General features: G+C 41.2%; 6 protein-coding genes across 8 annotated transcripts; 2 read left to right on the top strand and 4 right to left on the bottom strand.

Annotated features, from left to right (window-relative positions):
* Nucleotides 1–752: 752 nt before the first annotated feature.
* LOC104931261 (uncharacterized) lies at nucleotides 753–1607 on the bottom strand. The gene has a single exon (XM_010746223.3). It carries the CDS (start codon nucleotides 1583–1585, stop codon nucleotides 839–841), a length of 747 nt encoding a protein of 248 aa, XP_010744525.1. The 5' UTR covers nucleotides 1586–1607; the 3' UTR covers nucleotides 753–838.
* A 796-nt stretch (nucleotides 1608–2403) lies between these two features.
* On the bottom strand, nucleotides 2404–9610 carry yipf1 (Yip1 domain family, member 1). 2 transcript variants are annotated; one of them, XM_027289598.1, is made up of 10 exons: nucleotides 9494–9610; nucleotides 7773–7875; nucleotides 6663–6817; nucleotides 6499–6579; nucleotides 6320–6407; nucleotides 6081–6197; nucleotides 5830–5996; nucleotides 4869–5051; nucleotides 4047–4153; nucleotides 2404–3748 (listed from the first exon to the last, which is right to left on the bottom strand). In XM_027289598.1, the coding sequence occupies exons 2-9, from the start codon at nucleotides 7804–7806 to the stop codon at nucleotides 4067–4069; spliced, it is 912 nt and encodes a 303-aa protein (XP_027145399.1). In that variant the 5' UTR covers nucleotides 7807–7875; nucleotides 9494–9610; the 3' UTR covers nucleotides 2404–3748; nucleotides 4047–4066. The 2 variants fall into 2 exon arrangements, with proteins under 2 accessions (XP_027145399.1, XP_010744513.2); XM_010746211.3 differs by lacking the exon at nucleotides 9494–9610 and adding an exon at nucleotides 8124–8222.
* On the top strand, nucleotides 9543–11766 carry lrrc42 (leucine rich repeat containing 42). Of its 2 annotated transcripts, none has more exons than XM_019276247.2 (7): nucleotides 9543–9967; nucleotides 10058–10189; nucleotides 10588–10706; nucleotides 10783–10868; nucleotides 10938–11054; nucleotides 11137–11221; nucleotides 11328–11766. In XM_019276247.2, the coding sequence occupies exons 1-7, from the start codon at nucleotides 9579–9581 to the stop codon at nucleotides 11621–11623; spliced, it is 1224 nt and encodes a 407-aa protein (XP_019131792.1). In that variant the 5' UTR covers nucleotides 9543–9578; the 3' UTR covers nucleotides 11624–11766. The 2 variants fall into 2 exon arrangements, with proteins under 2 accessions (XP_019131792.1, XP_010744515.2); XM_010746213.3 differs by having other exon boundaries at nucleotides 10585–10706.
* Nucleotides 11767–12764: 998 nt separating this feature from the next.
* On the bottom strand, nucleotides 12765–16621 carry tmem59 (transmembrane protein 59). The gene is made up of 8 exons (XM_010746209.3): nucleotides 16370–16621; nucleotides 16085–16190; nucleotides 15878–15972; nucleotides 15633–15785; nucleotides 15465–15537; nucleotides 14611–14734; nucleotides 14380–14497; nucleotides 12765–13545 (listed from the first exon to the last, which is right to left on the bottom strand). The coding sequence occupies exons 1-8, from the start codon at nucleotides 16514–16516 to the stop codon at nucleotides 13390–13392; spliced, it is 972 nt and encodes a 323-aa protein (XP_010744511.3). The 5' UTR covers nucleotides 16517–16621; the 3' UTR covers nucleotides 12765–13389.
* A 1409-nt stretch (nucleotides 16622–18030) lies between these two features.
* tceanc2 (transcription elongation factor A (SII) N-terminal and central domain containing 2) lies at nucleotides 18031–20938 on the top strand. The gene is made up of 4 exons (XM_010746455.3): nucleotides 18031–18401; nucleotides 18479–18620; nucleotides 19901–20094; nucleotides 20416–20938. The coding sequence occupies exons 1-4, from the start codon at nucleotides 18303–18305 to the stop codon at nucleotides 20602–20604; spliced, it is 624 nt and encodes a 207-aa protein (XP_010744757.2). The 5' UTR covers nucleotides 18031–18302; the 3' UTR covers nucleotides 20605–20938.
* An 80-nt stretch (nucleotides 20939–21018) lies between these two features.
* cdcp2 (CUB domain containing protein 2) lies at nucleotides 21019–24261 on the bottom strand. Its single transcript, XM_019276248.2, has 6 exons — nucleotides 24195–24261; nucleotides 23612–23959; nucleotides 22880–23221; nucleotides 21790–22143; nucleotides 21451–21629; nucleotides 21019–21324 (listed from the first exon to the last, which is right to left on the bottom strand). The coding sequence occupies exons 1-6, from the start codon at nucleotides 24259–24261 to the stop codon at nucleotides 21019–21021; spliced, it is 1596 nt and encodes a 531-aa protein (XP_019131793.1).
* Between the last annotated feature and the right edge of the window lie 1793 nt (nucleotides 24262–26054).

Raw genomic sequence — 26054 nt, 5'->3', positions numbered from 1 at the left:
GTTGATTTTATTTGTGACATCTATAGGTACGTCCTGGGAGAGGGATCCCTCCTCTGTGGATCTTCCTGAGGTTTCTTCTGTTAAAGGTTTTTTGTGGGCAAGTTTTTCCACAATCGAACCGAAGGTCTAAGGACAGAGGGTGTCACTCCCTGTACAGATTGTAAAGCCCTCTGAGGCAAATGTACTTTGTGACTTTGGGCTATATAAATAAAATTGATTTGATTTGATTTCTGACTAGGCCTAACCCTGACAGAGACGTTGTGTTGATTTTATTTGTGACATCTATTGCACGTCTGTCCATCCTCGGAAAGGGATCCCTCCTCTGTGGATCTTCCTGAGGTTTCTTCTGTTAAAGGTTTTTTTGTGGGCAAGTTTTTCCACAATCGAACCGAGGGTCTAAGGACAAGAGGGTGTCACTCCCTGTACAGATTATATTTGATATTGGGCTGCTCCAGGACCAGGGGAAACCAATTTTCGTTTCATCCCATGTTTTACATGTGTTGTAATGACAAATAAAACTCCTTGAATCCTTGAAAAAAAAAGATTGTAAAGCCCTCCGAGGCAAAATGCACTTTGTGACTTTGGGGCTATACAAATAAAATTTGATTTGATAAATGTTGATGTGAACTTAGCTATATTTTACATGAATGATATAAATGCTGAAATAACCATGAAGCCATGAATCTGTTTTTACATTTTTTATCTCATTTTTACAGATTTATTAAACATGATTCCAATTATTATTCCCCGAGTCTCTGCTTTCCTTTCCCTCTCTCTCTCAATGTGAAAGAGTGTAAAGTGAGTTCAAGTTGTGGCTTGTCATTTCAATGAGTCCGAGTCAGTTCTGAATTCCTTTGGTTTCATCATGCAAATAAGATTTCTTTTCATGATGATAGCCGTTTCCGTAATTTGGAAAGCTGTGATGATCCAACACTGTCTTTTTATCATGATCCCGAGAGAATGGCTTCGTCTCGAACGCGTTGACCGGCAGCTTTTGAGATAGGTTGATGGACATCTCCGTTTGAACTGCTTTGTGGACGAACGGTTTCTGGACGATGGAAGGGAGCGCAAGCTGCTCCCTCTGGGACTTCTTGTCTTCCCACAACTTGAGCAGACGGCGTTGATTATTTGTCATATCTTTGAGATTTTGCTGCAACGACTGCACCTGATCCTCTAGAAGTGTCTTAGAGGTGACCGTGTTTGCCAACTCTGATGTCAAATCATCAATGGTCAAACTCAGTTTCCCGGCTTTCTCCATCAGGGAACTACACTCACGGTCCTTTTCATGCAAGTCATTGATTATGTCCTTTGTAGTCTTTCCATTGAACTTAGGGCTGGATTCAAGACCAATCTCAGTACGAAGGGACTTCACTTGTTTCCTCAGCTCCTTGTTGTCCATGGTCAAGGTCTTCAGTTTCTGTTTCAGAGCCTCTGTCGAACGCATCCTCGACTCATACTGTCTGAGTTTCTCCCTGAGAACACTTTCTCTGTGCATGGCATCGTCTCTTTCCTTCCTGCATTTCTCCAAAAGTTTCAATGTCTCAAATTTGGACACTTTTTCACCTTTCCCATTTGAGGTGGCCATCCTATGGTAAGGTTTCCAAAAAAAACAAAAAACAAATGTATAATAAAATAAGTGTTAAAAAGGCATTATTACTCACAAGATAGTCAAATAGTCCATAAGCATTGTTGTTGGTATTGTTGTTGGTAAATCCACTTCACAAGCACGATCAGCTCCATGCATGCCTGAGACTGAAGCAGGTGACATTCCTCTAACAGGGTTATCTGTTTGACAGGCAGCTCCTGTGTAATTCAAAGCTGGGGCTAGAATGACCATTAATTAGGGCGCCACCATCCCTTTGACACCGTTTCAAGTGACACAATTTTTTTTCCCCCTATTTTGTTAATTAATCTAAAAACTTTACCCTTGTTAATCAATTGAAATATTAAACACAGACCCGACAAAAGGCCCCCCCTTGTGTGAAAGGTGCTGAACACACGCCGTGCGCCTGTAGACACAAGGCTTTACATACGTAAGTAACATTTTCCACTGCAGGTGATCTGTGCATCCAGATGCGGTAGATTTTTATCTATCGGTTTGCTCGACCACACACGACAGTTTAGATGGATGAGTTGGAAAAACTGGAGCAAGGGCCAAATGCCCACTTTTAGAGTTAAGATGCTCTCTCTTTGAAATGTCGATGTTATACCTATTAGTTACGACCTCGCCCTTAAATATTTAAAATGTTCAACTGTTGAAATGTACTGGCAGCCTTTAATGCCATCAAGACCTGGTAGAAAAGAGTCATGTTGCAGATGCGTGTGGGGGCTGGGGTGATTTAAGGTTGGCCTACTTAAAGACTTCAGATTTACTGAAAGAAAAGTCGTTCACTGACGTTTGAATCATTTATGATGCCGTCACTGGACATTTTATTAACAAAGACAGTTTTTACAGATGACAAACATTGAATCCAGATGCTTATTATTCTGAAACTACATGGACAAACACTGCAGTGATACAATTTAGTGCGGGAATATTTGAAATTGGCTTTAGATTTTATGTTATTAAAAGAAATAGGATTATTTGTTTTCTTGCTGGGAGTTAGATGAGATGTTGGACACCACTCCCAGCCCGTTGGCTTAGCTTAGCAGAAAGACTGGAAAAAAAAAAAACTATCCTGGCTCTGTTAAAAAGGTAATAAAATCCACCTGCTCACACCTCTAAACCTGGCTAATTAACACACCGCATCTCATTTGTCTAATCTGTTTGAGCTTGTCCGGTGACCAGGCATCCTTGAGATTCGAGAAGAAGTCACTGCCCCCGGCACAGAAATAGCCCACATTGGTTTCCGAACAAACAAAGATATAACGGACTTAAAAAGGTGCTGGTAGGTGGATTTTGTTACCTAACAAAAGGTAGGCGAGCGGTTTCATCACTTCCGGTCCATCTTCTTTCTTTAACATGTGCAAAGACAGTTTGCAAATAATCTCAGTTGACTGCATATTAAATCATTGTCATAACAATTATGGTTTCATTCATAAAAGTTGGGTCCCACAAAGCCCATGTTTTATTTTATCTTCCTCATAAAACATTCATCGAGTATGGACATATTCAGACATTTTAATCAAATGCATTGTCACAATACAAACAAATTATATTAAAAAAAGTAGTTCCACAAGTTGTAAATCTCTTGGAATATTTAGAATTGGTCTTTGGCATTGGTTGAGGGCACTTACGGTAATTATCAGTTGGAGGAAAATACAACAACTCTGTTTGTACGTAATAAGTCCAACCCCTTGAATATCTCACCAACACCTATAATTGTTGTGCTCTTTACACGGAGAATCCTATACACAAAGTATACTACTCAGTTCCTGTTAACGGGAATATAAAAAGTGCATATACAAAATGCCTTCGATGCCAACAACATTACTGCACAGACTGATTACCTAAATATTGCAAAAGAAGAACTATAAAGCAAAAAAATAGTGTATTAAAAGAGATCTTATGTGCTGTGTAACACCATACCCCATTTATCTTTTAGGAAGTTTAGAACCCATCCCATTAGAAATAACATACTTGGTACCAGTGTTCATTTCCAGAGGTCGTGCAGTTGAACCACCCCTGTACACACACTGGGTTTTTAAGGTCTTCTGCCAGAATGTCCAAGGTGCAGGTGAAATCCAGACGACCCATGACTTCATCAACACAGCAACCCGATTCTCTCTATTAAGGCAACAGGAGAACCTGCAATTTAAAAACAATAACATTTGCTTTGGGAAGGAAAATCATGTACAGGAAGTCTGGTGTCAGATGCTCTAGTGGATCAAAAAAAAACAGCTCTCGAAGCCAAAGCCGCTAGAATAGGCCAGCGGTGTAGAGCTGCCACTCAAAGTAGGTGGTCATCGCTCTTGACACAGTTGAATGTAAATGCAGCCATGAGGAAGAACAAAGTGGAGTGAATATGACTTACATGTATCAGGTTGTTAACGTATTTGTACAGTGGGCTCATGGGATGAAAAGCTTCTGCGTCGCTATCGTTTACCTTCAGACAATGAAAGGCTTTCATGTCGATGCGGTCGCCTTGATCGCCGCTGTTATAGCAGAGTTTTCAACTGGTAGTGCTGGTTCTGGTTTGCTAAAAAAATAGGCCTGAAAAAAACCCAAACAGATGAAGACAAGAGTGTAAAATGAGTCGACAAAGAAGCACTTACAATATTAAGAGAGGCTGGTAATCAATCAAAGAGCTGAAGCCAGCGTGTCTGTGTGTAAGTGTGCTGCAAATGCTCCGCATTATAGGGGAGAATGCAGCATTCTTGCAACCCATTCATCTTCGTCAGCCTTCAGACACGGGCTTACTTTGTAGACTAATTACATGAATGTGACCAGACATATGATACCTCTGCGGACCTCACTGTATTCACATTAAGAAGTGCATTAACAGCCCGTTCTCACACCAGTTAGCAAATGCGGTCACAGTTTCCAATGAAGACAGACTCCCCAGAGGGGGTGAACTTGACACTATTGGGTATAGTCATTTCAGAGAAACGCATAGGGAGAGACACGCAGAAATGTCCATGTAGTGTAGTGTACTGTCTGTGACTGACATACTGTAGACGGGTTGGGTCAAGGCTTGGCCTTTCTACTGAGATCAGTGAGTCTATCATTGTTGTTATCTACACCAAGATGGACAGGTACTTTCAAGCAATTGGATTAGACAAGATGTAGTTTGCCAAAGTAGGACAATAAGCGTTGGATCTTATTTCGCAGAGCAGATTTATTTTCCATATCTCTCAAATTTGTAATCAATCCTAAAAGTGAAGTCGTATAAAGGCGGCATCATAACTGCAGCCAGCGGCACACGTACCTTACAACCAACAGCGAGCAGAACGTTGAGCACAACGATGGCCGACATGATCGCTACGATGACTTTAGGGTGATCGTCGCGTACCGCGGGCCAGAAAGTCATCACCAGAACCGTGCCGGAGAGGCAGAGAGCCAGCACGATGGAGCACCACCTCAGCCATTCATATGGAAGGATCCATAGGAACTTATGGAAGAAAACAACAGTGTATTAAATAATGTACGTCTCATTTTATGAGAGCTATTGCAAGATGCAATCAATGCTCTGAATGCATTATTCATGATACAGAGGACAAAATAAATGATCAGCTGTCAGGATCTTTGTAGCAGACGTGATGAAAGGTAATATTTTGTTCAGTGTTCTAAAAACATTTCACAGGGCATGTTGGAAAATTTACACTACTGTGCTGAGCTGTTCTCCTGTTTATGTCTGTTTTTTCTCATGATTTTATAAAGCATTATGTTTTTGTTGCACACTATATACAGCTGAGATCCACTCTGAATATAAAATGCGAGTGGCTTCTCACATAAACTGTTACTTAAAGTGTCAAATATTTATTTCACACAGGTGAGTGTTATCAAAATGTTGAGGAGAAGGCTGGTGGTTTTCTAGATTTTTACATTCTGTCCAAAAAAAAATAAAAATCCCAAGAAATAAACAAACAAATCCAACAATGACACGATGATCCTACTAACAAGTATCGTCTGTGTAGCCATGCCTGACATATCTTATTCCTCTGTCCCACAGAGCTGCATTGTTGTCCAAACAACATTAAAAACACATCAGTGAGACACACGGCTGCACTGACTGACATGATCCTCATTATTGTCATGAGGCATGTGGCCAGTGTTGTTGATTTTGAATCAGTGTATCAATCCACAGCTGGGAATGTGTTACGCAATAAAACTGGTAAAACCTGCAGTGCCAAACTGGTTTAGAAAAATGTCCAAATTTCAGGTCTTACCACCGCTGGAATGTAAATGGAGAGGGAGTATCCATAAACACAGACGATCTCCATAAAGGAATATGACACTAAGTTCATGACCTTGTTGTTTCTCCATAGCAGGAAACCCCAGAGGGCAAGAGGCACAAACCAAGCGTAGCTGAAGATCGCTGTCGCAGCTATGGTCACTGGAAAATGAAATTTAAAGAAAATTTAAAAAACCTTCGACCTCAACCAACAAAGCATGAATACCAAACAATAACAGCACTCACCTTTTCGAAACTCTGGGGTGTACTTATAGTTTGGTTTGCCTAAGTGCACCAAAAAGTTGGATATGTTTCCACTGATGGCAATGGCAAACACGAGAGTGGTGCAAATCCAGAATGGTCCTGAAAGGACAAATATAAAAAACATTAAAACTCAAGTTTATGTCCATTAGATTTCTTTAAACAAAATTCATTACAAATATTAGAAAATGAGGACATGAACGCTGAACTGTTTAAATGTTAACCATAAAGATCAGGGTTTCTTCGTAGGTAGACATGAATGAAGTTCTTTCCAGGCCATGGCACCATTGATCCAATGATTCTTTCCTTCACCTGAAAAATATGTTATAACCGATTACATATGTAAAGCTACATTATGTTATGGACCACTGCACCAGTTTAAAATCAGTCGTAAATATATTACGTGATGTGTCTCGATGTCAAAGAATTTCTGGTAGTACTCAAACGTCCAGAAAGGGACACTTTTCTTTTGCCCGGAGAGAAGCTGCAATGGAAAAAACAAGAATAATCAAATGAATATCTTGACACAACGTTATACAATCGTGTTGAAAAATCACAGTGTTGTACCTCTGTCTTGTCATCACCGGCAAGTGGATCCTCGTCTTCCCCGTCGGGAGCGAAACCAGCAGCTTTCCTCTGCTTCTCAGGTTTGAAATCATCTTCGATGCTTATGGTGACTGCATCTTTGTTGGCTTCTAACAGATTGCCAGCTTCTTCAAATTCTATTTTCACAGCATGGATAAAAAAATAAAAAATAAAACATAAGTCATATTTTCCTGAGGAGAAAAAAAAAAACACAGATAACCCCTATCTCCATGCGTACTTGGGAGTGTACTTTAACAACAAACTGGACTTGAATAAGAACTCTGAAGCTGTCCACAGAAAGGGTCAGAGCCGCCTCTATCTTCTGAGGAGGCTGAGATCTTTTAACATCTGCGGGACGATGCTGAGGATGTTCTACGAGTCGGTGGTGGCCAGCGCTATCTTCTTTGCCTGTTGTGTGCTGGGGCAGCGGTTTGAAGGTAGCTGAAGCCAACAGGATTAACAGGCTTCTTCGTAAGGCCGGTGATGTTGTGGGGGTGCAGATGGACTCGCTGACTGTGGTGTTGGAAAGGAGGATGCTGTCTAAGGTGTCGGGCTATCTTGGACTATGACTCCCCACTCCATGAGGTGCTGGACAGACCTTCAGCCAGAGCCTGCTGGCACCAAGACGCTCCACAGAGAGACACAAGAAGTCTTTCCTACCTGTGAGCATCAGTTCATCAAGTCCAGCAGCTGTCGAACTGGCTTGTGCAATAAATAAGTGCAATTTTCTCATGCATGCATACTGCACTTTAAACAATCAGTGTATTCTCTGTACAGTCTCTCAAAGACTAATTTTTTTTTACAAGGTTTTAGACTTACATATTGCATAGTTCACTGTTACTTGCTTGTATACAGTGTTAAAATAGGATATCGTATAGATTTATAGTGTTAAAGTTTTGTGTTATCACTTACTATCTTCACTTACCGTTTGGGAGCTGCTGTAACAAAAAAATAATAGTATAAACTAAAGTATTTCTGAGATTTGAGTGAACTATGCTGCTACAGATGCATGTTTGTTTACAGATTATGTGCGACAGGTGCAACAGAGATTAGGAAAGGAGAGTAAAGTGTGTGAGGGAGGAGGACACACACCTTGAAACTGAAACGGATCATTCGTGGACGCCATTTGACACACGCAGCTTCGTCTCTCTGGGAACTTATCGGCAAGTTAATGTTGCAGCTCAGTCTCAGAAAGCTGCGAAGGGAAAGAGACAGAAATTTTAGACTCCTTCCTCTGTAGTGCTGCTTTTAAAATGACACAAACTGTGAACGTCACAGCAAAAAAAACAAAAAAACGACGTTAGTCACTCTCTTGACAGCTCCTAAACAACTACTAAACTTACATTAGCTGCCTAACGTAACGTTAACTGGATAAAATAGCAAGAGTCTCGGTTGTATTTGTTTATTAAAGTGTATAGCTGTCTTTAAATAATGATACTTTACCTAATTATCTTCAAAAACGGACAGAAATCATGACATCTCTCTCGGCTAGGTTAGCGTCGCGTGGAACAGGATATACAATCCATGTAAACAAGACTCCTTCCCGTCACTAAACGATTTCAAAGTAAGAGTTCAACGTCGATTTAAATGTAATATATTTATCATGTTTTGTCATGAAACATTACATGGCATGTTTTTTCCTGTTGTTGTTGTTTTTTACTCGGGTAAAATTGTAAAAATGTGTATTTTGACATCGTGAAAACGAGTTTTTTTTAGTAGTGAGACTTTTATTTTGAAGACTACCGCCACCACAACTGATAACTTGCACTGTAGGCTCTAGTGATGGGAAGTTCGGTTCTTTTTAGGGAGTCGGATCATTTGACTCACCAAGAAGAGTCGGCAAATTTAGCACGGTTTCGACTTGTGATTTGTATGTGTACAAATATATCATCTATATATCCAATACAACCTTTTTACTTAAGTATTCAAAAGTAAAAATTACATTTTCTAATATCAATAAATTGCTGTAGCCAGTCAATGCATTTACAGACCCTTGTAACTCTGTTGTATGTATGAGTTTGTTAGGTCTGACAACAGAACAGTCAATGGTGGATGGGGAATTTATTTATTGCATTTAATTTTTTAAAGAAGCAAGAAAAATATTTAATATCTTAAGTATTTGATGGAGAGGACATGTCCTATAATAGTGAGAAACACACAGAGGTTATGCCTTGTCTGTCAGTCTATAGGCATATAGACCACATTACATTTTCATTATAGGTGATATTCTGGATCAGAAGGCTATTGTTTCGATGAGTAGCTTATATACAGTTAACCCAATTAAAAGCACATACTTCTGAGAAGCTGGGATTATATTAAGCCTTGTGAAACGCCAAGTCAAATACATTCAACTTGCTAAAAAAAAATCATTTTGTAATTATGGCTGGGGTATTATTTCCACAGAACATACAAAAAGGTGTTGTTTTGCGTTAGCTATTATCCGATTTTGTGTTGATTGAGTGTTATTTACACTCTTTTAGAACAGTTTAAATAACCAATTTTCTTCTCTTCTATCTCCTTCATGAATAATTAAAAAAATTGTATAGTAAACACCGACTCCCATCGTTCGTTTACAAAGAGCCGGCTCTTTGAACCGGCTCGTTCACCACCTGCACATCACTAGCAGGCTCAAAACAAGGAACTCAAAATACTTGCTAAAAAAGAAAAAAAACGCGCAATTATTAAATAACAGGGGCAAAATAAGACGAGACACGACAGCAGATAATAAAAGACCCTTCCTAAAGACTTATGGATGATTTTAGCGTCGTTTTCAGCTCAGTTATCGACCATAGATGAGCTAACTAGCGGGCTACCTTGAGTTTTTGCAGGTCAGGTTTGGCTTAAACCTGAGTTTAAGTTCCTCCTCGCAGGTAAATAGAAAAGTTGGACCCTTTAAGCATGGACAGTAGCACCGTTTATGTCCGAGAAAGAGGCAACCTTCGTCGTGTGAGTGACATCGTCCTGGCACAGCCAAAGCCAGTGTCCTCATGCAGGAGGACGAATCCTTTCGTGCTGAGGAAGGAGCACTTCATATTCACCTACAACGCGGAGGGAAGTCTGAGATACACCACCAAGTCTCTCTTTGACATCACCCTGCTGTTCGTGGCCGACAACATCCACCATGTGGACTCTCTGGTCGGTTTCCCCGAGCAGATCGGAGACAGGCTTTTCGCAGCGGCGGAGGAGAACCGTGTCTTTCTGAACGCGGACGTGTCTCAGAAAGCCCTGCAGCTGTTCAGCGACGCGTACGGGGACATGGTGCTTGGATCCCTCTGTCTGAGAAATAAGTGAGTTATTGTGACACAGTTTTCCTTTGTCTGAGACAGCAGCATCACACATCATCCCCCCCTTTCATTTTATTATTATTATTTCTGCAGATTCCCACTTTTTCATGAGAGGATGGATGAAATAAAAACATTTCACAGTTTGAAGTCTCTGGATCTGTTCGGCTGCAGGCTGGGTGATGATCATGAGATATACCTGCATCTAACATCCAGCTCATTGGCAAGGTAATACCTGATTGATTGACTCACTCCCCAAAAGACATGATATAGAGAGCTGCAGCGAGGACTACAGCCTCCACACACGGGGCGGCCGCTCATGATATAGAGATTTGTAGCCAGCTGAAGCGAGGACTATAGCCTCCACACACGGGGCGGCCACTCATGATATAGAGATTTGTAGCCAGCTGAAGCGAGGACTATAGCCTCCACACACGGGGCGGCCGCTTATGATATAGAGATTTGTAGCCAGCTGAAGCGAGGACTATAGCCTCCACACACGGGGCGGCCGCTTATGATATAGAGATTTGTAGCCAGCTGAAGCGAGGCCTATAGCCTCCACACACGGGGCGGCCGCTCATGATGTAGAGATTTTAAGATGATCTCTGTCACTGCTTCTCCAGCAGCCTGATTCAGCTCTCCATCGGCGGTAACAGTCTGTCAGACGTCGGCCTGCAAAGACTGACTGCACCCATCCGGATGATGAGGAAGGGACTGGACTGTCTTCAGTTCCTTGATGTTTCCTGTAAGCATCCAAGCTTTCATCTTGTAGAGTAGCAGCACAAATACCAACACCCCCTAAATGTGTATTCCTTCTACAGATAACCCCGTCTCAGAGAGGGCTCTCAGATACATCACATGCCTCCCCAAACTTGAAAAACTTGACATATCCGCGACCAGTATGAAGGTATGACACTCATTATTGCCTAAGTATCTCATTGTGATGCTGACAACTAAATGTAATCTATACCTACAGCTTGGCACAAGATTGAAGACAACCATGTGGGACCTGTTGGGGCTTATTTATTCTGAGAAGAAACCACTGGACACCTTTGATCACTCGAGATGTAAAACAGAAGGTTGGGCAGAGCAGGTAAATCTTTTCACGTGATGACAATGAAAGTAAACACGTTTCTTTAATTTTGTCACCAACAAATTCATTGCTTCATTCTCAGGTTGTAAACCAATGGGAAACAAATAACTCACAAATGCCCAAACAGAAGAAGATTGATGAATCCAGAACATCTGCGCTTCGCTTTTGTGAGCTGATTTTGCATTACTCACACGTTGAATAAAAAATCAGGGCTTAATATTATCACAAACTGTCTTAAGAGAGTCTTGAAAGTTTGTTTTTTTTCCTCTCTAGTTGGCCGGCAGAAGTTTGTCAGAGAAGTACTGAACGCCGCACCCGTGGTACGTGAGAGCGAGGAAGAGGCCGAGAGAGAGAGACTGCACTTCTACAAACCCGCAGCAAACGCTCACACGCCAGAGAGACAGACTTGTTCCTCGACGAATCGCCAAGCGGAGCCCTCGCGGCACAACGTCAAAAAAAGGCAGCGTCAGTCGGAAAGGTGCGATGGCTCACGTCAAAGCCCCCCGACAAAACGTTTGCCCTCGTCGGCTCTTACCGCGGAGGACATTGACTTGTTGAACAGCTATTGAGGTATGCGTCCATGTAGCGTCCCACAGAGCAGAGTGGAGAGAGTATGTTGAGACTCAAATGGACAAGAAGCTGCAAACACTTTCTTGGATACTGTTGGTGTTGATCCCATATTTTTTTTATATAAATAAAGTTTAGCATTGTGTATTTCTTTGCTTGTCATTTTATGGTAATTAAACACAACAGAGCTCATTTTTGGGACTAGGAGCATTTGACGCAATGTCAACGGACTGAAGGACCTTGAGTTGGCTTCATTTAGATGTTCTGAAGAGGGTCCCTCTTCGGGTATGTGGTCATATGTTGTTAAGAGTGCTGCACCAATGTAAAACTTGATGCACACATTCTCACTCCTCTTTGTCAACGTGGTACCTACACTACCCACAATGAATGCGCTACAGAGGTTTCTCTCCTAACACTGCCAGAGTTTTCTCATTTTCACATTTCTAGTCCTAACTGATGGAAGTGACATCACTTGAGGGCATCATCACTTTGCACAGCTCTCTCTAAAGCTACAAAAGGCTTCATACAATTTTCTCCACCTATGCAACAGTACTCCCCGAGACATGTAAACAGACTTTGATGTGTAAAAAAAAAAAAAAAAAAGTACACCTCTCTTTTGAATCAAATTACCAGGCGTCAAAACCTCGAGGCCAGATAGTTTTTCAGCATAGAAAAAGCTGTAAACATAGCACAAAGAACGAGAGGGAAAGCAGATAAATAGGGCAGCGCCTAGCAGCAAATTTTTTTTTTTGCCCTTGAGCCACATGGCAGGTAAAATTCAGCTGAGCCGGCTCTGAAGATATTCACTGCAAAACAATGAGAAACTAGGCTGAAATATGAAAAAAAGGGACACGTTATGCTCAAATAACATACTGTAAGGTAGCTAGATTCATGTACACGTTACAACATAAAGCTGGAGCTGCTAGGACTTTCACAGCAGTGTAGTTTGAGTAACAGATACCCATGTACAATCAGTTTTTAAACATGCAAGCCCATTTTGTGAGATTAAAATGAAGTTTCTGTACCAGTGGAAATGATTGCACTTTAATTTTAACACAAATCTAGCTGTAGAAAAATAATAATAATAATGTCGACAGATAAGACTCCCCCCAGAAAAAAATAAAAATAATGGTCAGACCCAGGTGAAGAACTTTACTCCATTGTATTTAATTCAGTTCCATCATTACTAGAACAGACGACAGTGAAGCAGGAAAAGACCTACTGTATGTACCACCACTATTAATTCATTTTAATTAAGAGCATAGAACTTTATTGTAAAATTGAATCTGGAAATCACTGCAGTAAAAACATGAAAACAAAAACCTGGGAGAGTCTGCAATATTAGCACAAACCATTTTACCAAAAAGAAAAAAAAAAGATTTGGACTGGGTAAAAACCTGCATCACTTCAAGCCACAGACTGTTCATTAAACATTATTCAATAAAATAAAGCACACCAGCACACTAATGCACGCCTCAGAATTCAGGAAAGAAAAATTCCCCAAACCCATTTTACTTGTTTCGTCATCACTACAGTATAATGCCTCAATCATACAAATATACAGAAACTCAACCTTTTCAGCATTTCAGTTTTAAAAAGCTTCAAAAAAAAGAAAAGGGAGACGAGACATTATGAGGAATACAAAACGTTCTGCAAGTAGTTACTCCTGTTTAGACCGCGAGAAGCACAGGTCTTGTGCGAGAGGATAAAAATCAACTATAGATTATTCATAAAGGAGGATATCCCTTCTCTGCTACGACTTTGGCGTCTAGATGTCGGACTGACCCAGGTTCACTTTAGAAGGGAGCGGCCCGGCTTCTTCCTCTTCTGGCCCTTTGGAGGTGATGATGAGCAGCGAGGACGCTGGATACGGGATCAGTTTCTGTTCCTTCATGTACTCCTTGTCACCATAGATGCTCAGTTTCTGAAAAAAATATAAAAGTAAACTATATAAATATTGTTTTGGATTTTTAACATTTGACATTGCCAGCATGAATCATACTCAAAAGTCAAGATAACCCTGGATGTAATGTCAAGCATCTGTGCAGGACAGCTCAGCACAAAGACTGGCTGTCTAAAAAAACCCAATAAAAATGGACCTATCAGCATCCCCACAGCTCACCGATTTACATGTTTTGTATATCTAATTCATACAAATACTTAGGTGTGAGAAAAAGAAAGAAAAAAAAAACTAGTTGCTAAGCAACCAGCAAGAAACTCCAGGGGAGTTGTTGAGAGTTGCTGTCATTTTATGTTTGACTCGAGCTTCTTTGTCTCTCTCTGGCTCTCCTGCTTGTTTGTCCGAGGGTGGGGCTCGGCTCCAACACTGGGAAAGCAGGATGTGTTGGAGACAGCGAACCGGGCGAAGAGAAGGGCGCGATGACAACACAACTAGAGAAGCGACATTTCCACCCGCCGTGTCCACAATCATTAGAAACTGCCAAGAAACAAACACTACGCGAGTGTTTCAGGCCAACTCTGACAGCGTTTTTCTGTCACTATGTACGCCTCGGAGGTGCTGGGTCACCTGATTGTGTTACCTTTTGAGCCATTTCCCACCGTCTTTAACAATGCCTTGCTCAAGCTACACATGTAACAGTGGTTTAGATGGTATCATACAGCTCTCAGCAACAAAGTGCATAAGTGTATTTCCCCCAACTGTAAGTGCAAGACCAAAAACAGTCCCTTTAAATTACACGTAATAAATATTTGCCTCCACTGAGCTTCTATGCAAAACAAGGGACAGCACACTACTCACCTCAGCGGGCACATACTGATCCACAGCGGTTGCCACAGTGGCACAGCAGATCCAGATCAGGACCATGACTGACAGGACCAGAGTTGTGGTGAGGATCCACCCTGGTAGCCAAGGATTCCTGAGGAGAAGAGTGCAAATATTAAAAAGTTTGTGTGGGGATGAGATCCTCAGTGTTGATCTACTTATCAAGCCATTTCAATTTCATTCCTTTGACAACAGCGATAAAACAACCTGGAAAGGCAGCTGAAGAGGTTGTAGTCGTCATCGTAGCTGCGGTCTCCCATCATGTCTCTGTCTCTTTCCTGGATTAAAGTGCGATGGTATTCTTTGTAAACAGGGCTGCTCAACCCGGGGACTTGAAATGAGAAAGAAAGAGTTACTTGACATGCGTGCACATCTCATCTGTTTGTTTACTGCAGGATTTATGGACTGTGGTTGAAATATAGCCTTAATAGAGGCATTTTTAAGAACAGTGATTCTGAAGGACAAGGCTGGCATTATTCTGTACTTTTCTTATCGTCAACAAATTCCACGAAAAGACCAAAACCAACAATGTGTCAGTTTGTCTCTCAGTGCTTTCCATTGATCTCCGAAATCTACCATCTGACTTTCACGCCCACTTAACGCCGTGATCACGTAGGTGAGAAGAGAGCCAGGGTTTTAAACTTCACCCTCAGCTCTCTCTCTTGTTTTCCGTTCGGTATACTTGACCCGTCTGTCACTTTTCCATGTCGGCAACTAAATCCAACACTTCCAGGAGAGATCGACTGAAAATCTGCAAAGCTATCCCCACATTTAAACGATTGGGAGTCTCTAAATACGGCAGAATTTTCACTTCTCCTTCCAAAACACTCAGCTGGGAACTGTAGTTTTTAAAAAATGCCTTACTTAAACAAGAGTTAATAATGCATAATTAAAGATTTTGGATTAAACATGCATGTTGTTAATCTCTCACTGCAATGACGTGGCTCATTTATGTATTATCAGGGAGAACAATGGATACAGAGGACTTAAGTCAATCACAGGATAACGTCACCAGCTGTATCCCTTTAGTAGATTTTCAGTAGAACGGGTGGAGGGCTTACAACTCTTCTGTGGCTCCTCTTTAACTTCTTTTTCCACCTCAAACTGGGAGAAGAAGCGGACTTGTGGTTCGGTCTGTGAAAACAGGAGACAGAAGTTCTTCAACACACCCGTACGGCGACTTTGCATGCAGAACGTTATCTTTTAAAGCCACGTATTTGCTTCCATACCTGGAAAATGACAACTTTGCCATCGTCGGCCTGGAGGTAGAACGTCCACGTGGACGTGATGAAGCTGTGGGCCTGATTCAACACGTCCTCCCACAGACCTCGGACCAGAGTCAGCGGGTACAGGAGGTGAATCCTGGGCATCATGGCCTCCAACTAGGAGGAGGAAAACAACAAAAAAAGAAGAAGCAACACTGAGTATGCATCACTGAGATCTGCACAGATCACCGGGTTGACTTGTTACACACCTGCTCGTGCCGCTGCTCAGCAAATGGGAGCTGGTTCTGGCACCCCAGGTTGCATGCATACTGCTCATCGGTTTGGGTATAGGCTTCGTGACAGGCTGTTTGGATGAAACAGGAATGCAGGGAACGAGGAAACAGTCTATTATTAGGAGGATTTGTGCAGACAATAAGAATAAAAAACAGGTCCAAACGCGTGGTGCGTTCACTTACTGGATTCACACTCGGATTTAGTCTGGTTCAGATCTTCGCTGTCACGAACAAACTGACAAATGGAGAACAGACGGCAGCCTCTCTGACAGGCGTACAGCTCCTCTTCCTGCAAAAAAACAAAAAAGCGCACAGGACCAGTTGCATGTGTTTTTAAATAAATAAATAAAAATGACGCACTTTAAACTTTTAACACAATTAATTTAGAAGAGAGAGAGGGAGCGTCGTAGCAGTTTCAGATACAACAGGCCCTAAATTAATAGCAGGTTATTACTGTGGAGTGCTCACCCGTGGGTACGTGTGCAGGCTGTATGTCATCTCACACGACTTGTGGCAGGACGCCGTGTTGCCCAACACGCTGTCGAACACGTCCGAGGACGCGGCGGTGAAAGCGAGCAGCCCCAGAGCGCAAAGAAAGGAGCAGAGAGTCCCCATTTTAACCCTGCGAGGAGAAACCTAAACAAACAACAACACGCTTCTTCTTCCTCCTCCTGAATCCTCTCTGTTATCTCGCGGGAGTCACCTCCAAAGCACGCGAGACTGCGCTTTAAAGGTGTTTGCTGCGTTTACGTGCTCCTCGTAAATACCTCGTGGATACAGGTTCAAATGTTTGTGCGTAATATATCAATAAATAAAAATAAATAAAGTGTGAACATGTTTTCTGTGTTTTTGTTGGAGCTGAGCATGTCTTGTTATCACGATTCAACAATTTAAACAAATATAAATGTGTTTTTTTTGTGTATAGATGGATAAGTATGTTGTGCAAATGTCGTTTTAGAGATTAGATTAGATCAAAATCAAATCAAGTTTATTTATATAGCCCTTTACAATAGCCAGATAGTACCCAAAGTGCTTTACAACAAAAGTAGAAACAAAACATAACAGGTACAGAGATAAATAAATACAGTCAGATTAAAATACAATTAAAATACAGTTAAAGAATAAAAGTGCTGTAATGTAAAAAATAAATAAAAAAAAAGGCAAAAAAATAAAATAAATAAACAGACAGAAAATATCTATAACCTTCACAATAAACACGAAAGACAAACAACCTTCAAAAACAGACAAGTACTGAGGATAAAAGTGGCATGATATATAAAAAGGGTATTGTAATGCAAAGTGACCATACTGTAAGAGATATTGCAAAGAAAGTGTAGCAGTAGCAGTGAAGTAGCAGTGAGACATGAACAGGAGACTACGACATGATCAGGTAGTGCAGGTGTTGTAAAGTCTGACCCATAGATAGATACAATAGAATAAAATACTGAGGTAGAAAGAATAAAAAAACAAAAACACAGAATGGGACAAAGACACTTAAAAAAACATACAAAATCATTATTACATAATGAGAACAAATCGAGATGCACTTTGCGCAGCAGCAGAATATTTTTTTTTCATATCCACATCAAAAGGTAAGCACAATAACATACAGATCCAAACTTCTGCATTTGATCATGAAACACATAATTTGTAGTACCAGTAGTAGTACTGTATGAAATACTGTCGATGGTTAAAACTGCAAAATGAAATGTGAGTCGATAAAAATGGAGATACAATTACACAGATGATGTAAACATAAATTAAAATAAATAATGTTAGAGTAAGAATAAGATGATGGCATTGCAACACTGGAGTGTGTAATCATTTGTTTTTAAAGATGTATAAATGTTACATTTATTTGTTGCATTTATTTATTTGTTCTGTTTATTTATGTATCTGTTTATTTATGTATCTGTTTATTTATTTGTTCTGTTGAATTTCGCATCGTCTCTACTTCCAAGATCTAAACCCACTTTTAAACCCAAGTTTAAATATCTTAGCATCTGTCTTAACCTTTTGTAATTATGGTATTATATGTTAATTATATGTATCAACCTGTACAGCACTAGTTGTTTTATAAACGTGCTTTATAAATAAAGTTTGAGTTGAAATTGTTGGGTCGTGTCTGTGTTTTCTTATTTCCCACAGCACTTGAAGGCACTTCATTAGCTACTCTTTAGCCTTAGCTGTAGCTCTCCTTTCCAAACACATTTGGCACAGTTACCTTTATAAAGATAACATTTAATTATTGGAGCATTCACGACTTGACATGATGACTTAAACCGAGCCGGTGCTGCCTTTAACACAGTGACTTTCACACAGAGGAGAGAGTTAGTTAGCCGGGGAGCTAACAGCTAAAAACACTGAGCTGAACTCAACCAGTTTGTTTTTTTATTCAAAGATGGACAAGTTTGTAGTCCGGCTTCCGAAGGGGGAAACACCTGCAAAGCCGAAAAGCGACGAAAAGGTTTACAAACAAACTACAATAGAGTCTCTACGGGTGAGTTATCAGGCTAAGAGAGTGTGACTGTGTGTGTAGGTTTGCTGGTTATTCACCTGCCCTTGTGTTTCTCACAGAGGGTGGTTGTGATTGAGGACATCATGAGGTCTAAGTCCATCTTGGAGCTGCCAGGACAGAGCAAGGACAACCTGCTGACTGCCCTGACAGACCTGAGCAAGAAGATCCCATCCAGGGAGGTGCTCAAGTCCACCAAAATAGGTAGAGGCTTGATCAAGGAGGATTAGAGACACTCTCGAAGTTCATCAGAAGTGCCTCAGTCGGTCTCACATTCTGCCCAATTCATCCTGGTGGATCGACTTTAAACCCAAAGATAACACCACAAATACTACACGCCCAGAATTAGTCAAAGAGAATGTCTTTATTCGTGCAGGTGTTATTGTCAACTATTATCTATTATGTCTATGAAAGCAGCAATAGGTCTCTTCGACCCTGGACACAACAGCGTTGAGATAGACTGGCACCTACTGTTCCCAACCAAAGCCAAACAACTAATACTGCAGAGGACCTCAAGGCCCACACGTGACCTCGTGTAGCCCAAGGATAGAAAATTCCATAACACTGAGGAAGACGTCATGTTAATACATTTTTATTTCATAGGCGCCTTTCTGTCACCCAAGGAGACCTTACAGTAAATAAAAGTAGACAGCAAATAACAGAAACAAACAACAAAGTATACCAAATTACAAAAATACAACAATTAAAAACAGGTTAAAATAGGACAATGCAGTTGAATCAGATGGAAAAGGCAATTTTAAACAGGTGGGGGTTTAAGTGCGGGCTTGAATTGTGAGAGTGAGTTGATGTTCCTTATGACGGAGGGGTAAAGAGGTTCAGAGCTGGTGGTGGTGAGACGGGCAGAGGGGACAGTCAGGTGAATGGAGGAAGAAGATCTGAGGGAGCAGCAACGTGGAGAAGATCCGAGAGATATGGTGGTGTGAGGTCATGGATCGCTTTGAATGTGAGCAGAAGGATTTTGTAGTTGATGCCAGTGGAGCTGTTGCAGGACAGGAGTGATGTGGTGGATGGAAGAAGTTCTGGGCAGCTGAGTTCTGGACCAGTTGGAGCTTATGGAGAGATTTGTGGGTGAGGCCAAGGAGGAGGGAGGTGAAGAGGCTATGACCCAGGATGGCAGTGGTATGAGGAGTAAGGGAGGGGATGGAGGCGGTTGATGTTGCGTAGGTGGAAATAGGCGGACCGGGTGATGTTGTTGATGTGAGACTGAAAAGAGAGTGTGCTATCGAGGATGACACCCAGACTCTTAACCTGTGGGGAGGGGGGAATGGAGCAATTGTTGATGTCAATAGAGAAACTGTCGGTTTTGGATAATGTTGATTATAGTGCTAAAACAGTAGTATCTGTCTGTTAAGGACAAAAAAAAGCTATCAGAATTGTGTTTACTTCATAGATGCCAGGTCCTTTATCAGCTACACTTCACACTAATTATTCTAAACAACATGAAATCCTCTCTCTCCTGTAAGGTCACACTGTCAACAAAATGCGAAAGCATCTGGACCCCGAGGTGAGTTCAATGGCAGCGAAGGTTTACACCGACTGGAGGACGTTCGTCGAGGAGAATTCCAATAAGCCGTCTATTGAAGTGCGCTCTGACAAACAATCTGAAGGACTCAGGAGCAACGCCAGGAGACTCATGTCTGAAGCTCTGGAGGTCAAGGTGAGGAAGAGTGAAGCTATTCCACATCTAACTTACGTTTGACATGGTTGTGAAGTCATGTGTGGTCAAATGTCAGCAACGGAGATCAATCACATCAAACTCACATGGATTGTAACTCTTTGCAGTATGATGTGGATGTTTACCAAGTTCAACTTATAATTCAGCGTACGTTATCCACGCAGCACCCTTTCTAATGACTTATTAAATATACATTAAAATATTTAGAAAACTGGCTTTTCTCATCGTGTTACTTGTAATACAGTCTGTTGACCTTTTTGACATCGTATGTATGTTTTTCATTTTCTCATCTGATATCTACAGGAAGATTCTGGACTCATAGACAACATCGAGAGAGAGGTGTTTCACCAGAGCTCCCGATTAGTCAGCAGCTCGTACAGACGGACGATCAGAGCGCTGGTGTTTGCCTTCAAACACAACCCTGAGATCAGAACTCAAGTGAAGGACAACACGACATCGGTCAACCAGCTGGTTTCTAAATACAAGAAATAACCGACTGCATGTCGAAGACTTCTGTTTGTTTTTACTTGAATTTGTCATGTTTTATTGATGCGTACACATTTTAATTTTTTAACTTTTTTTTTTAATATTTCTTTTTCTCGATTTTCTGTAAAGGAGGATATAAAATACGTTCACACTTTGTGGCACATAAGCAGCCTTACACTGTTGCATGTAAATCACAGTCAAGAACATGAATTTATATATTGATGATGATGATAATGACATTCCTTTGTGCTAGAATCATGAAGTTTTTTTTGTTGATAGAAGCTTTGTTTTTATACTGGTGGTTAACATTTTTATAAAAATATGATTGGAAATATGAAAACTTAGCATTGGAGTCCTTTTTTATTTATATATATATATATACATACATATATATATATATATATATACACACATATATAACTAAAGCAGCACCAGCCAAACAATAGCTATCACCATGAGAATAACAGCTAGAACGCAGATGCTAATGAAGACAATATCGCTCAGGTCGTGAGGCACAGGTTCTGGTTCCTCTGTGTTGCCGCCGCTGTCGTTGTCGGTTTGCTGGGCCTGCTCCTCGAGACGACGCTCCTCTGCTGAAATTAAGGACACGGATGCGATCTTCCGCAGGGCATCACACTGCACCCTATATTCTTGCACGTTCTGCTGCTTCCCATCAGAGAAATCAATGTAGAGTTTGTTTACCAGCACGGTGATGTTCCGATATTTCTGTAAGGGATCAGGAGTTACAGTATTTATAGAAGTCACAGATCAATGTCTCTAGTAGCCTAAGTACGGTAAATGATTGCCTGTTATGGTGTACCAGTAAGTGATATGAGACTTGTGGCTAGTCACCTGGCCAGCAGTGCCGCAGTTAACAAACTGAGCAAGTATCTTGTATGAGGTGGCTGTCAACTGGGCTGCACAGGTTGGGTTTCCCAGGTAGATGCTCTCACGGTCCAGCTGCGGTAAGGACTGCTGGGGTATCAAAATGGTGAATTCTGATCTTGTGCAGCTAATGTTTACGGGCACCACTTGGATTGTGGGGAGAAAAGAGACACAGTTCATACTTTTTAAAGAGCAGCATATATGAGAAAAGTTTAGAGTCTCACCAGGAATATATTTAGCTGAGATTTCACACCATGAACGTTGTTAGCAGTGGGTTGTTCAGAAACCTACATAAAGGACATTTACCTCCAAGATAAGATGCAGTGAACCCTTTGCGAGCTTCGTTTCTATCTGTGCTGAGTACCACCAGCATCTTGTTGCCCTTTGAAACAAGCGAGGAAGGTTGCTCCTTGCCACACCAGCGTCCCAGCAGGGTGTCCGTCTGACTCTCCCCGTCGTAAACCGCAACATAGTCGTAGTCACACTCATCTGACAGACTGTTGCGGTCTTCCAAGTCCATGACGGGGAAGAAGAGTTTGATGCGGTATCCAGCAGCTAGGGTGATGCTCCAGTGGCAGTTGATGTTGTTTGGGTAGATGCTTGGAAAATGGGGGCTGCTGAAGTTCCCACTCACAGCTGACAGGACCTGCTGGCATTCACCTGTTTGGGTACAGTTGATTATAGAAGTTGGTCAACATTATTTAAATGAGTTTACTACATTGTCTTCAGTTCTGTGGTGGCGTTTTAGGATGCTGTATCGACTCTTGTTGTTTCTGTATTAATGATGAATTAAAAGCAGATTTTCCTTCAGCATTGGTCAACATGAAATAAAATGTGAAAACATTAATTTAATGAATATTTTAAAAGTGAGGATTGATTATTTAAATAGGCATTAAACTATCTTTGCCAGCATCCTTCTGCAACTCCAGTACCTTCATATGTTCATGCCCGACACGGTCAGACAGGAACAGTCTGTGAGCAGCTGTCTAAAATTTCTTCTGCAATGTTTCAATTGGATTCAAGTCTGGGCTAGACAAAGGACTCAAGGACGAATGTTCGTGGTAGAAATGGTGTGAGACAGGTGATGAGTTCTGTTCTGCCCAGAGACTGTACTTCATATTGTAGCTGAAAGTGTTTCATTTTCATTTCATCAGATGACTGGATCTTCTGTGCCATGTTCAAGGTCTTTTACATAGTTCGTTCCCAACTTTCAGCATGATGGAATGTGTTTTTTCTTCTTCTCAGAACTACGATCAGTCTAGACGACTACTTGGATTTCATTGTAGCTTTTCTGTTCTGAGTAGACAAATGAATACAACTTCTACAAAGTCAAGAACTTTATAGTGCACAGTGGTATTATTTTTGCAATACAATGACTCACACCAAACCTTCATACCTGAATAGTAGTAGGCCTTGAACCCACGTCCACCAATGTTGAAATCAGACTTGAAGACTACCAGAAGCTGATTGGAGGTGGTCACAATATTTGGGGGTTTATCTGCCCCGCAGTATTTCCCAAGGTGTCGGTGGGTGACTGTTGGGCCATCAAACATGGCAACAAAGTCAAAATTACATCCCTCATTGTTTTCCAACTGGAAGTCCAAAAATACCAAGGTGACCACACTGGTGTTGGACACATGGATGGCCCAAGAGCAGTCGGCATTGTTGCTGTACTCCTGAGGGTAGCCTGGACTGGAGATTACACCAGATAGGCCAGTTAGGACTCCACCACACATATCTAGAGAGGATAGAGGGCAAAAGCAGATAGACCATACAATATTTTTTTTAAAGGAGCTACAGATAACAGGTCATGGGTACAACAACTGCTAAAAAGATAACACGACTGTGGTCGAGTTCATATTCCTCACATGGTTTGAGGGTTGTAAGGAGGTAAACATTCTAGCATTATCATGGTGAGCATGATTAAATCATTGCAGAGTGTGATTTCAGATTCTTAGTCTTGTTTCTGTATAATGTTTTGCAGAGATCTAAGTACTCAAATGAGGTTAAGATCAAGAAGTTTTAGCTAAAATACAAGAGTTATGGATTTGTCAGAAAAAAATCAAGTCAAGTTTTGGGCAGTTAGCCAACTGATCCCTGTCGTATTGCATCAAATATAAGAAGTTACCTTTTCTGTAGCCAACACTGAAGCCCCTGTAGGCCACGTGGCGGTCTGAATGGAAGATGATGGACATGACATTCCAAGAAGAGGTGAACTGTGGTGGGGAGATGTCACCGCAAAATATCCCTAGGAGGTTCCCCTCGTCCTCAGCTATGCCATTGTAGATCTTGATGTAGTCATAGTCACAGTTGGCATGATATTCCAGCTCAAAGTGGTGAAAGGTGAGGAGGACAGAGGATCCCTCTGCCACGACAATTAGCCAGGAACAGTCAATGTTGTAGGGATACGGGCCTGGGAAGTTTGGACTGGAGATATTGCCAGATGGAGCAGAGAGGATTCCTCCACATTTGACACCTATAATTACAAAAGTTTCATTTGAGCTCATACTGAATAAAGCCTATGGCTCATTCCTTGCTTACTTATTTATTTGACGATTTACCAGCAACCTGGTACAACCCCTGAAAGTGTATTACAAGCTGACATTGAACAATTGAGGCCCAACTTTTCTCTGTATATACTGTACCTGCAAGATAAAGCACTTCCATCAAATTTAAGCGTTGCTCCATCAAGATAACAAATAGCAACTCACCTTTTTTGGAATCAGCCTTGTCAACAAGCAGCAGTAAATGAATCAGTATAGCCACCCTGAGACTCATGTTGTTATTGTTGATTCGGCTTTTGTCACGCCTCAGCTATAATCCCGGCAGAGACAGACAACGGCAGTGTCAGAGCGTACAGCCTTGAGACATCAGCAGTGGTGCCTGTAGAGGTAATAGGACTTTGAAAAATTCATCCACGAGCCTGAATGAGGAACCTGATACCTACCCGGGCCACGCTTTGCCCTCTTCGCTAAATTTTAATGACTGATATCCAATGAGCATGAGTGGCTTGTCAGGACACTGTTTGGAGAGATGCTATACATTTTTAATGATGGTCTCTCTCACTCTTTCTCTCTCTCTGTCTCTCTTACACACACACAAACTAAATATCAGCTGCAAGTGGAGTTGATAAAAGAGAGAGGAAGAAAGAGAGGAGGATCATCACATATCTCACTAATATAAATGGCTTCATTAAAGCGATGTAAGGAAGAGAACGTCCCAGATCTGCTGCTGTCATGGAGTAAGGAATGCTGACTTAAAGCAGCTTAAGCACGACACAAAGACATCAACAGCTTAACCTTGAATGACAATGTATGTAAATGAAGAAGTGCACATGTGAAGATGTGTCCGATGTGTGCAGTGTATTTCATTTTATTGGATGGTTGTTATTATAGGAGCTGCTGCTACTACTAGGAGCTTTATTATGAATTGTATAGTAATAGAAAAGTTCATATTTGATCCTGGAAATATTTGTTTTTGCAAAATTTAATACAGTGTTTATAGATATGAAATATATCCTTTACTCATAGGAGTACATTTTGGAAAACGTGCCTATTCTTTCTTGCTGAAAGTTTGATGGGAAGATCAATAGCACTCTCGCTTCTGTCTGTTAAATATAAAAAGGTACAGCCAGGACAGATCCAGGAAGCTCAGCTTAGCACAAAGACTGGAAGCAGGAGGCAAACAGCTTGTCTCGAGGTCACTACTGCCAGCCAAGTAATAGTTTATAGCTAAGCCAACTGTTTCCTGGCTGTGGCTTCATATATAACGGAAGAGAAGAGAGAGTGTTCCTCTCTACGCCGCTTTAATGTCCCACTAGTCAAGGTGGAATGACACGTAGTCATCTCGCCTTTGAATTTAACTGAAGTGTTAAAGTGTTTGCGTGTTAATGCAGCACGCTTTAATGTCAAAAATAAACGTACGTGCTCTTTGTGTCTGAGGCTCACATCAGCACCTCGTATTTAAGTAGGAGAAATCTGGAACTGTGGGCTATCAAACTTTTTTTAGCTTTTGTTCATATGCATATACACAAACTCCCTTTTCTGTCAAGTACATAATTGCAGCTGTCCAATAAATGCAAGTTCAGCAAAAAGTTCAGCTCTATGAAATAAAGCTGAGTTTAAAGTTTACAGAATATAATTGTTTCATTACAAACTAACTGAAGTACACACAGTGGAAGTCACCGCGTTCAAGTCCTAAGCAAGGTCATCGCTCTCTCTCTCTAAAAAAAAAGAAAAAGCAAGCTTTTTAAAATGCTAATTTTGTTTATACTCTGGTTTCTGTTCGTGAGAAGAAAGCCACAATGACTCTCAGACAGAGATTTTGCTCTATTCGTCAAATGTCAATCATACCCTATGACTCATTCCTTCTTCTGGTTTGGCAGTCACATAACTATGCAGACACATGCAAACAACAATAATCCTGATGTAGCAGAGTGTATAACAGAGAGGGAGATATAGTACTCTTAGTAAAAAACCTATTCTGCAAATAAATGTTTGCTATTCCAGCAGCGTTGTGAAGGCAGAGCTTTTAGACTAGAATATACTGACTAATGGCTTCAGTGAGCAAAG

The sequence above is a fragment of the Larimichthys crocea genome, chromosome II, assembly GCF_000972845.2.
Source record: "Larimichthys crocea isolate SSNF chromosome II, L_crocea_2.0, whole genome shotgun sequence".
NCBI lineage: Eukaryota > Metazoa > Chordata > Actinopteri > Sciaenidae > Larimichthys > Larimichthys crocea.
This window is presented reverse-complemented; position numbering and strand designations above follow the sequence as displayed.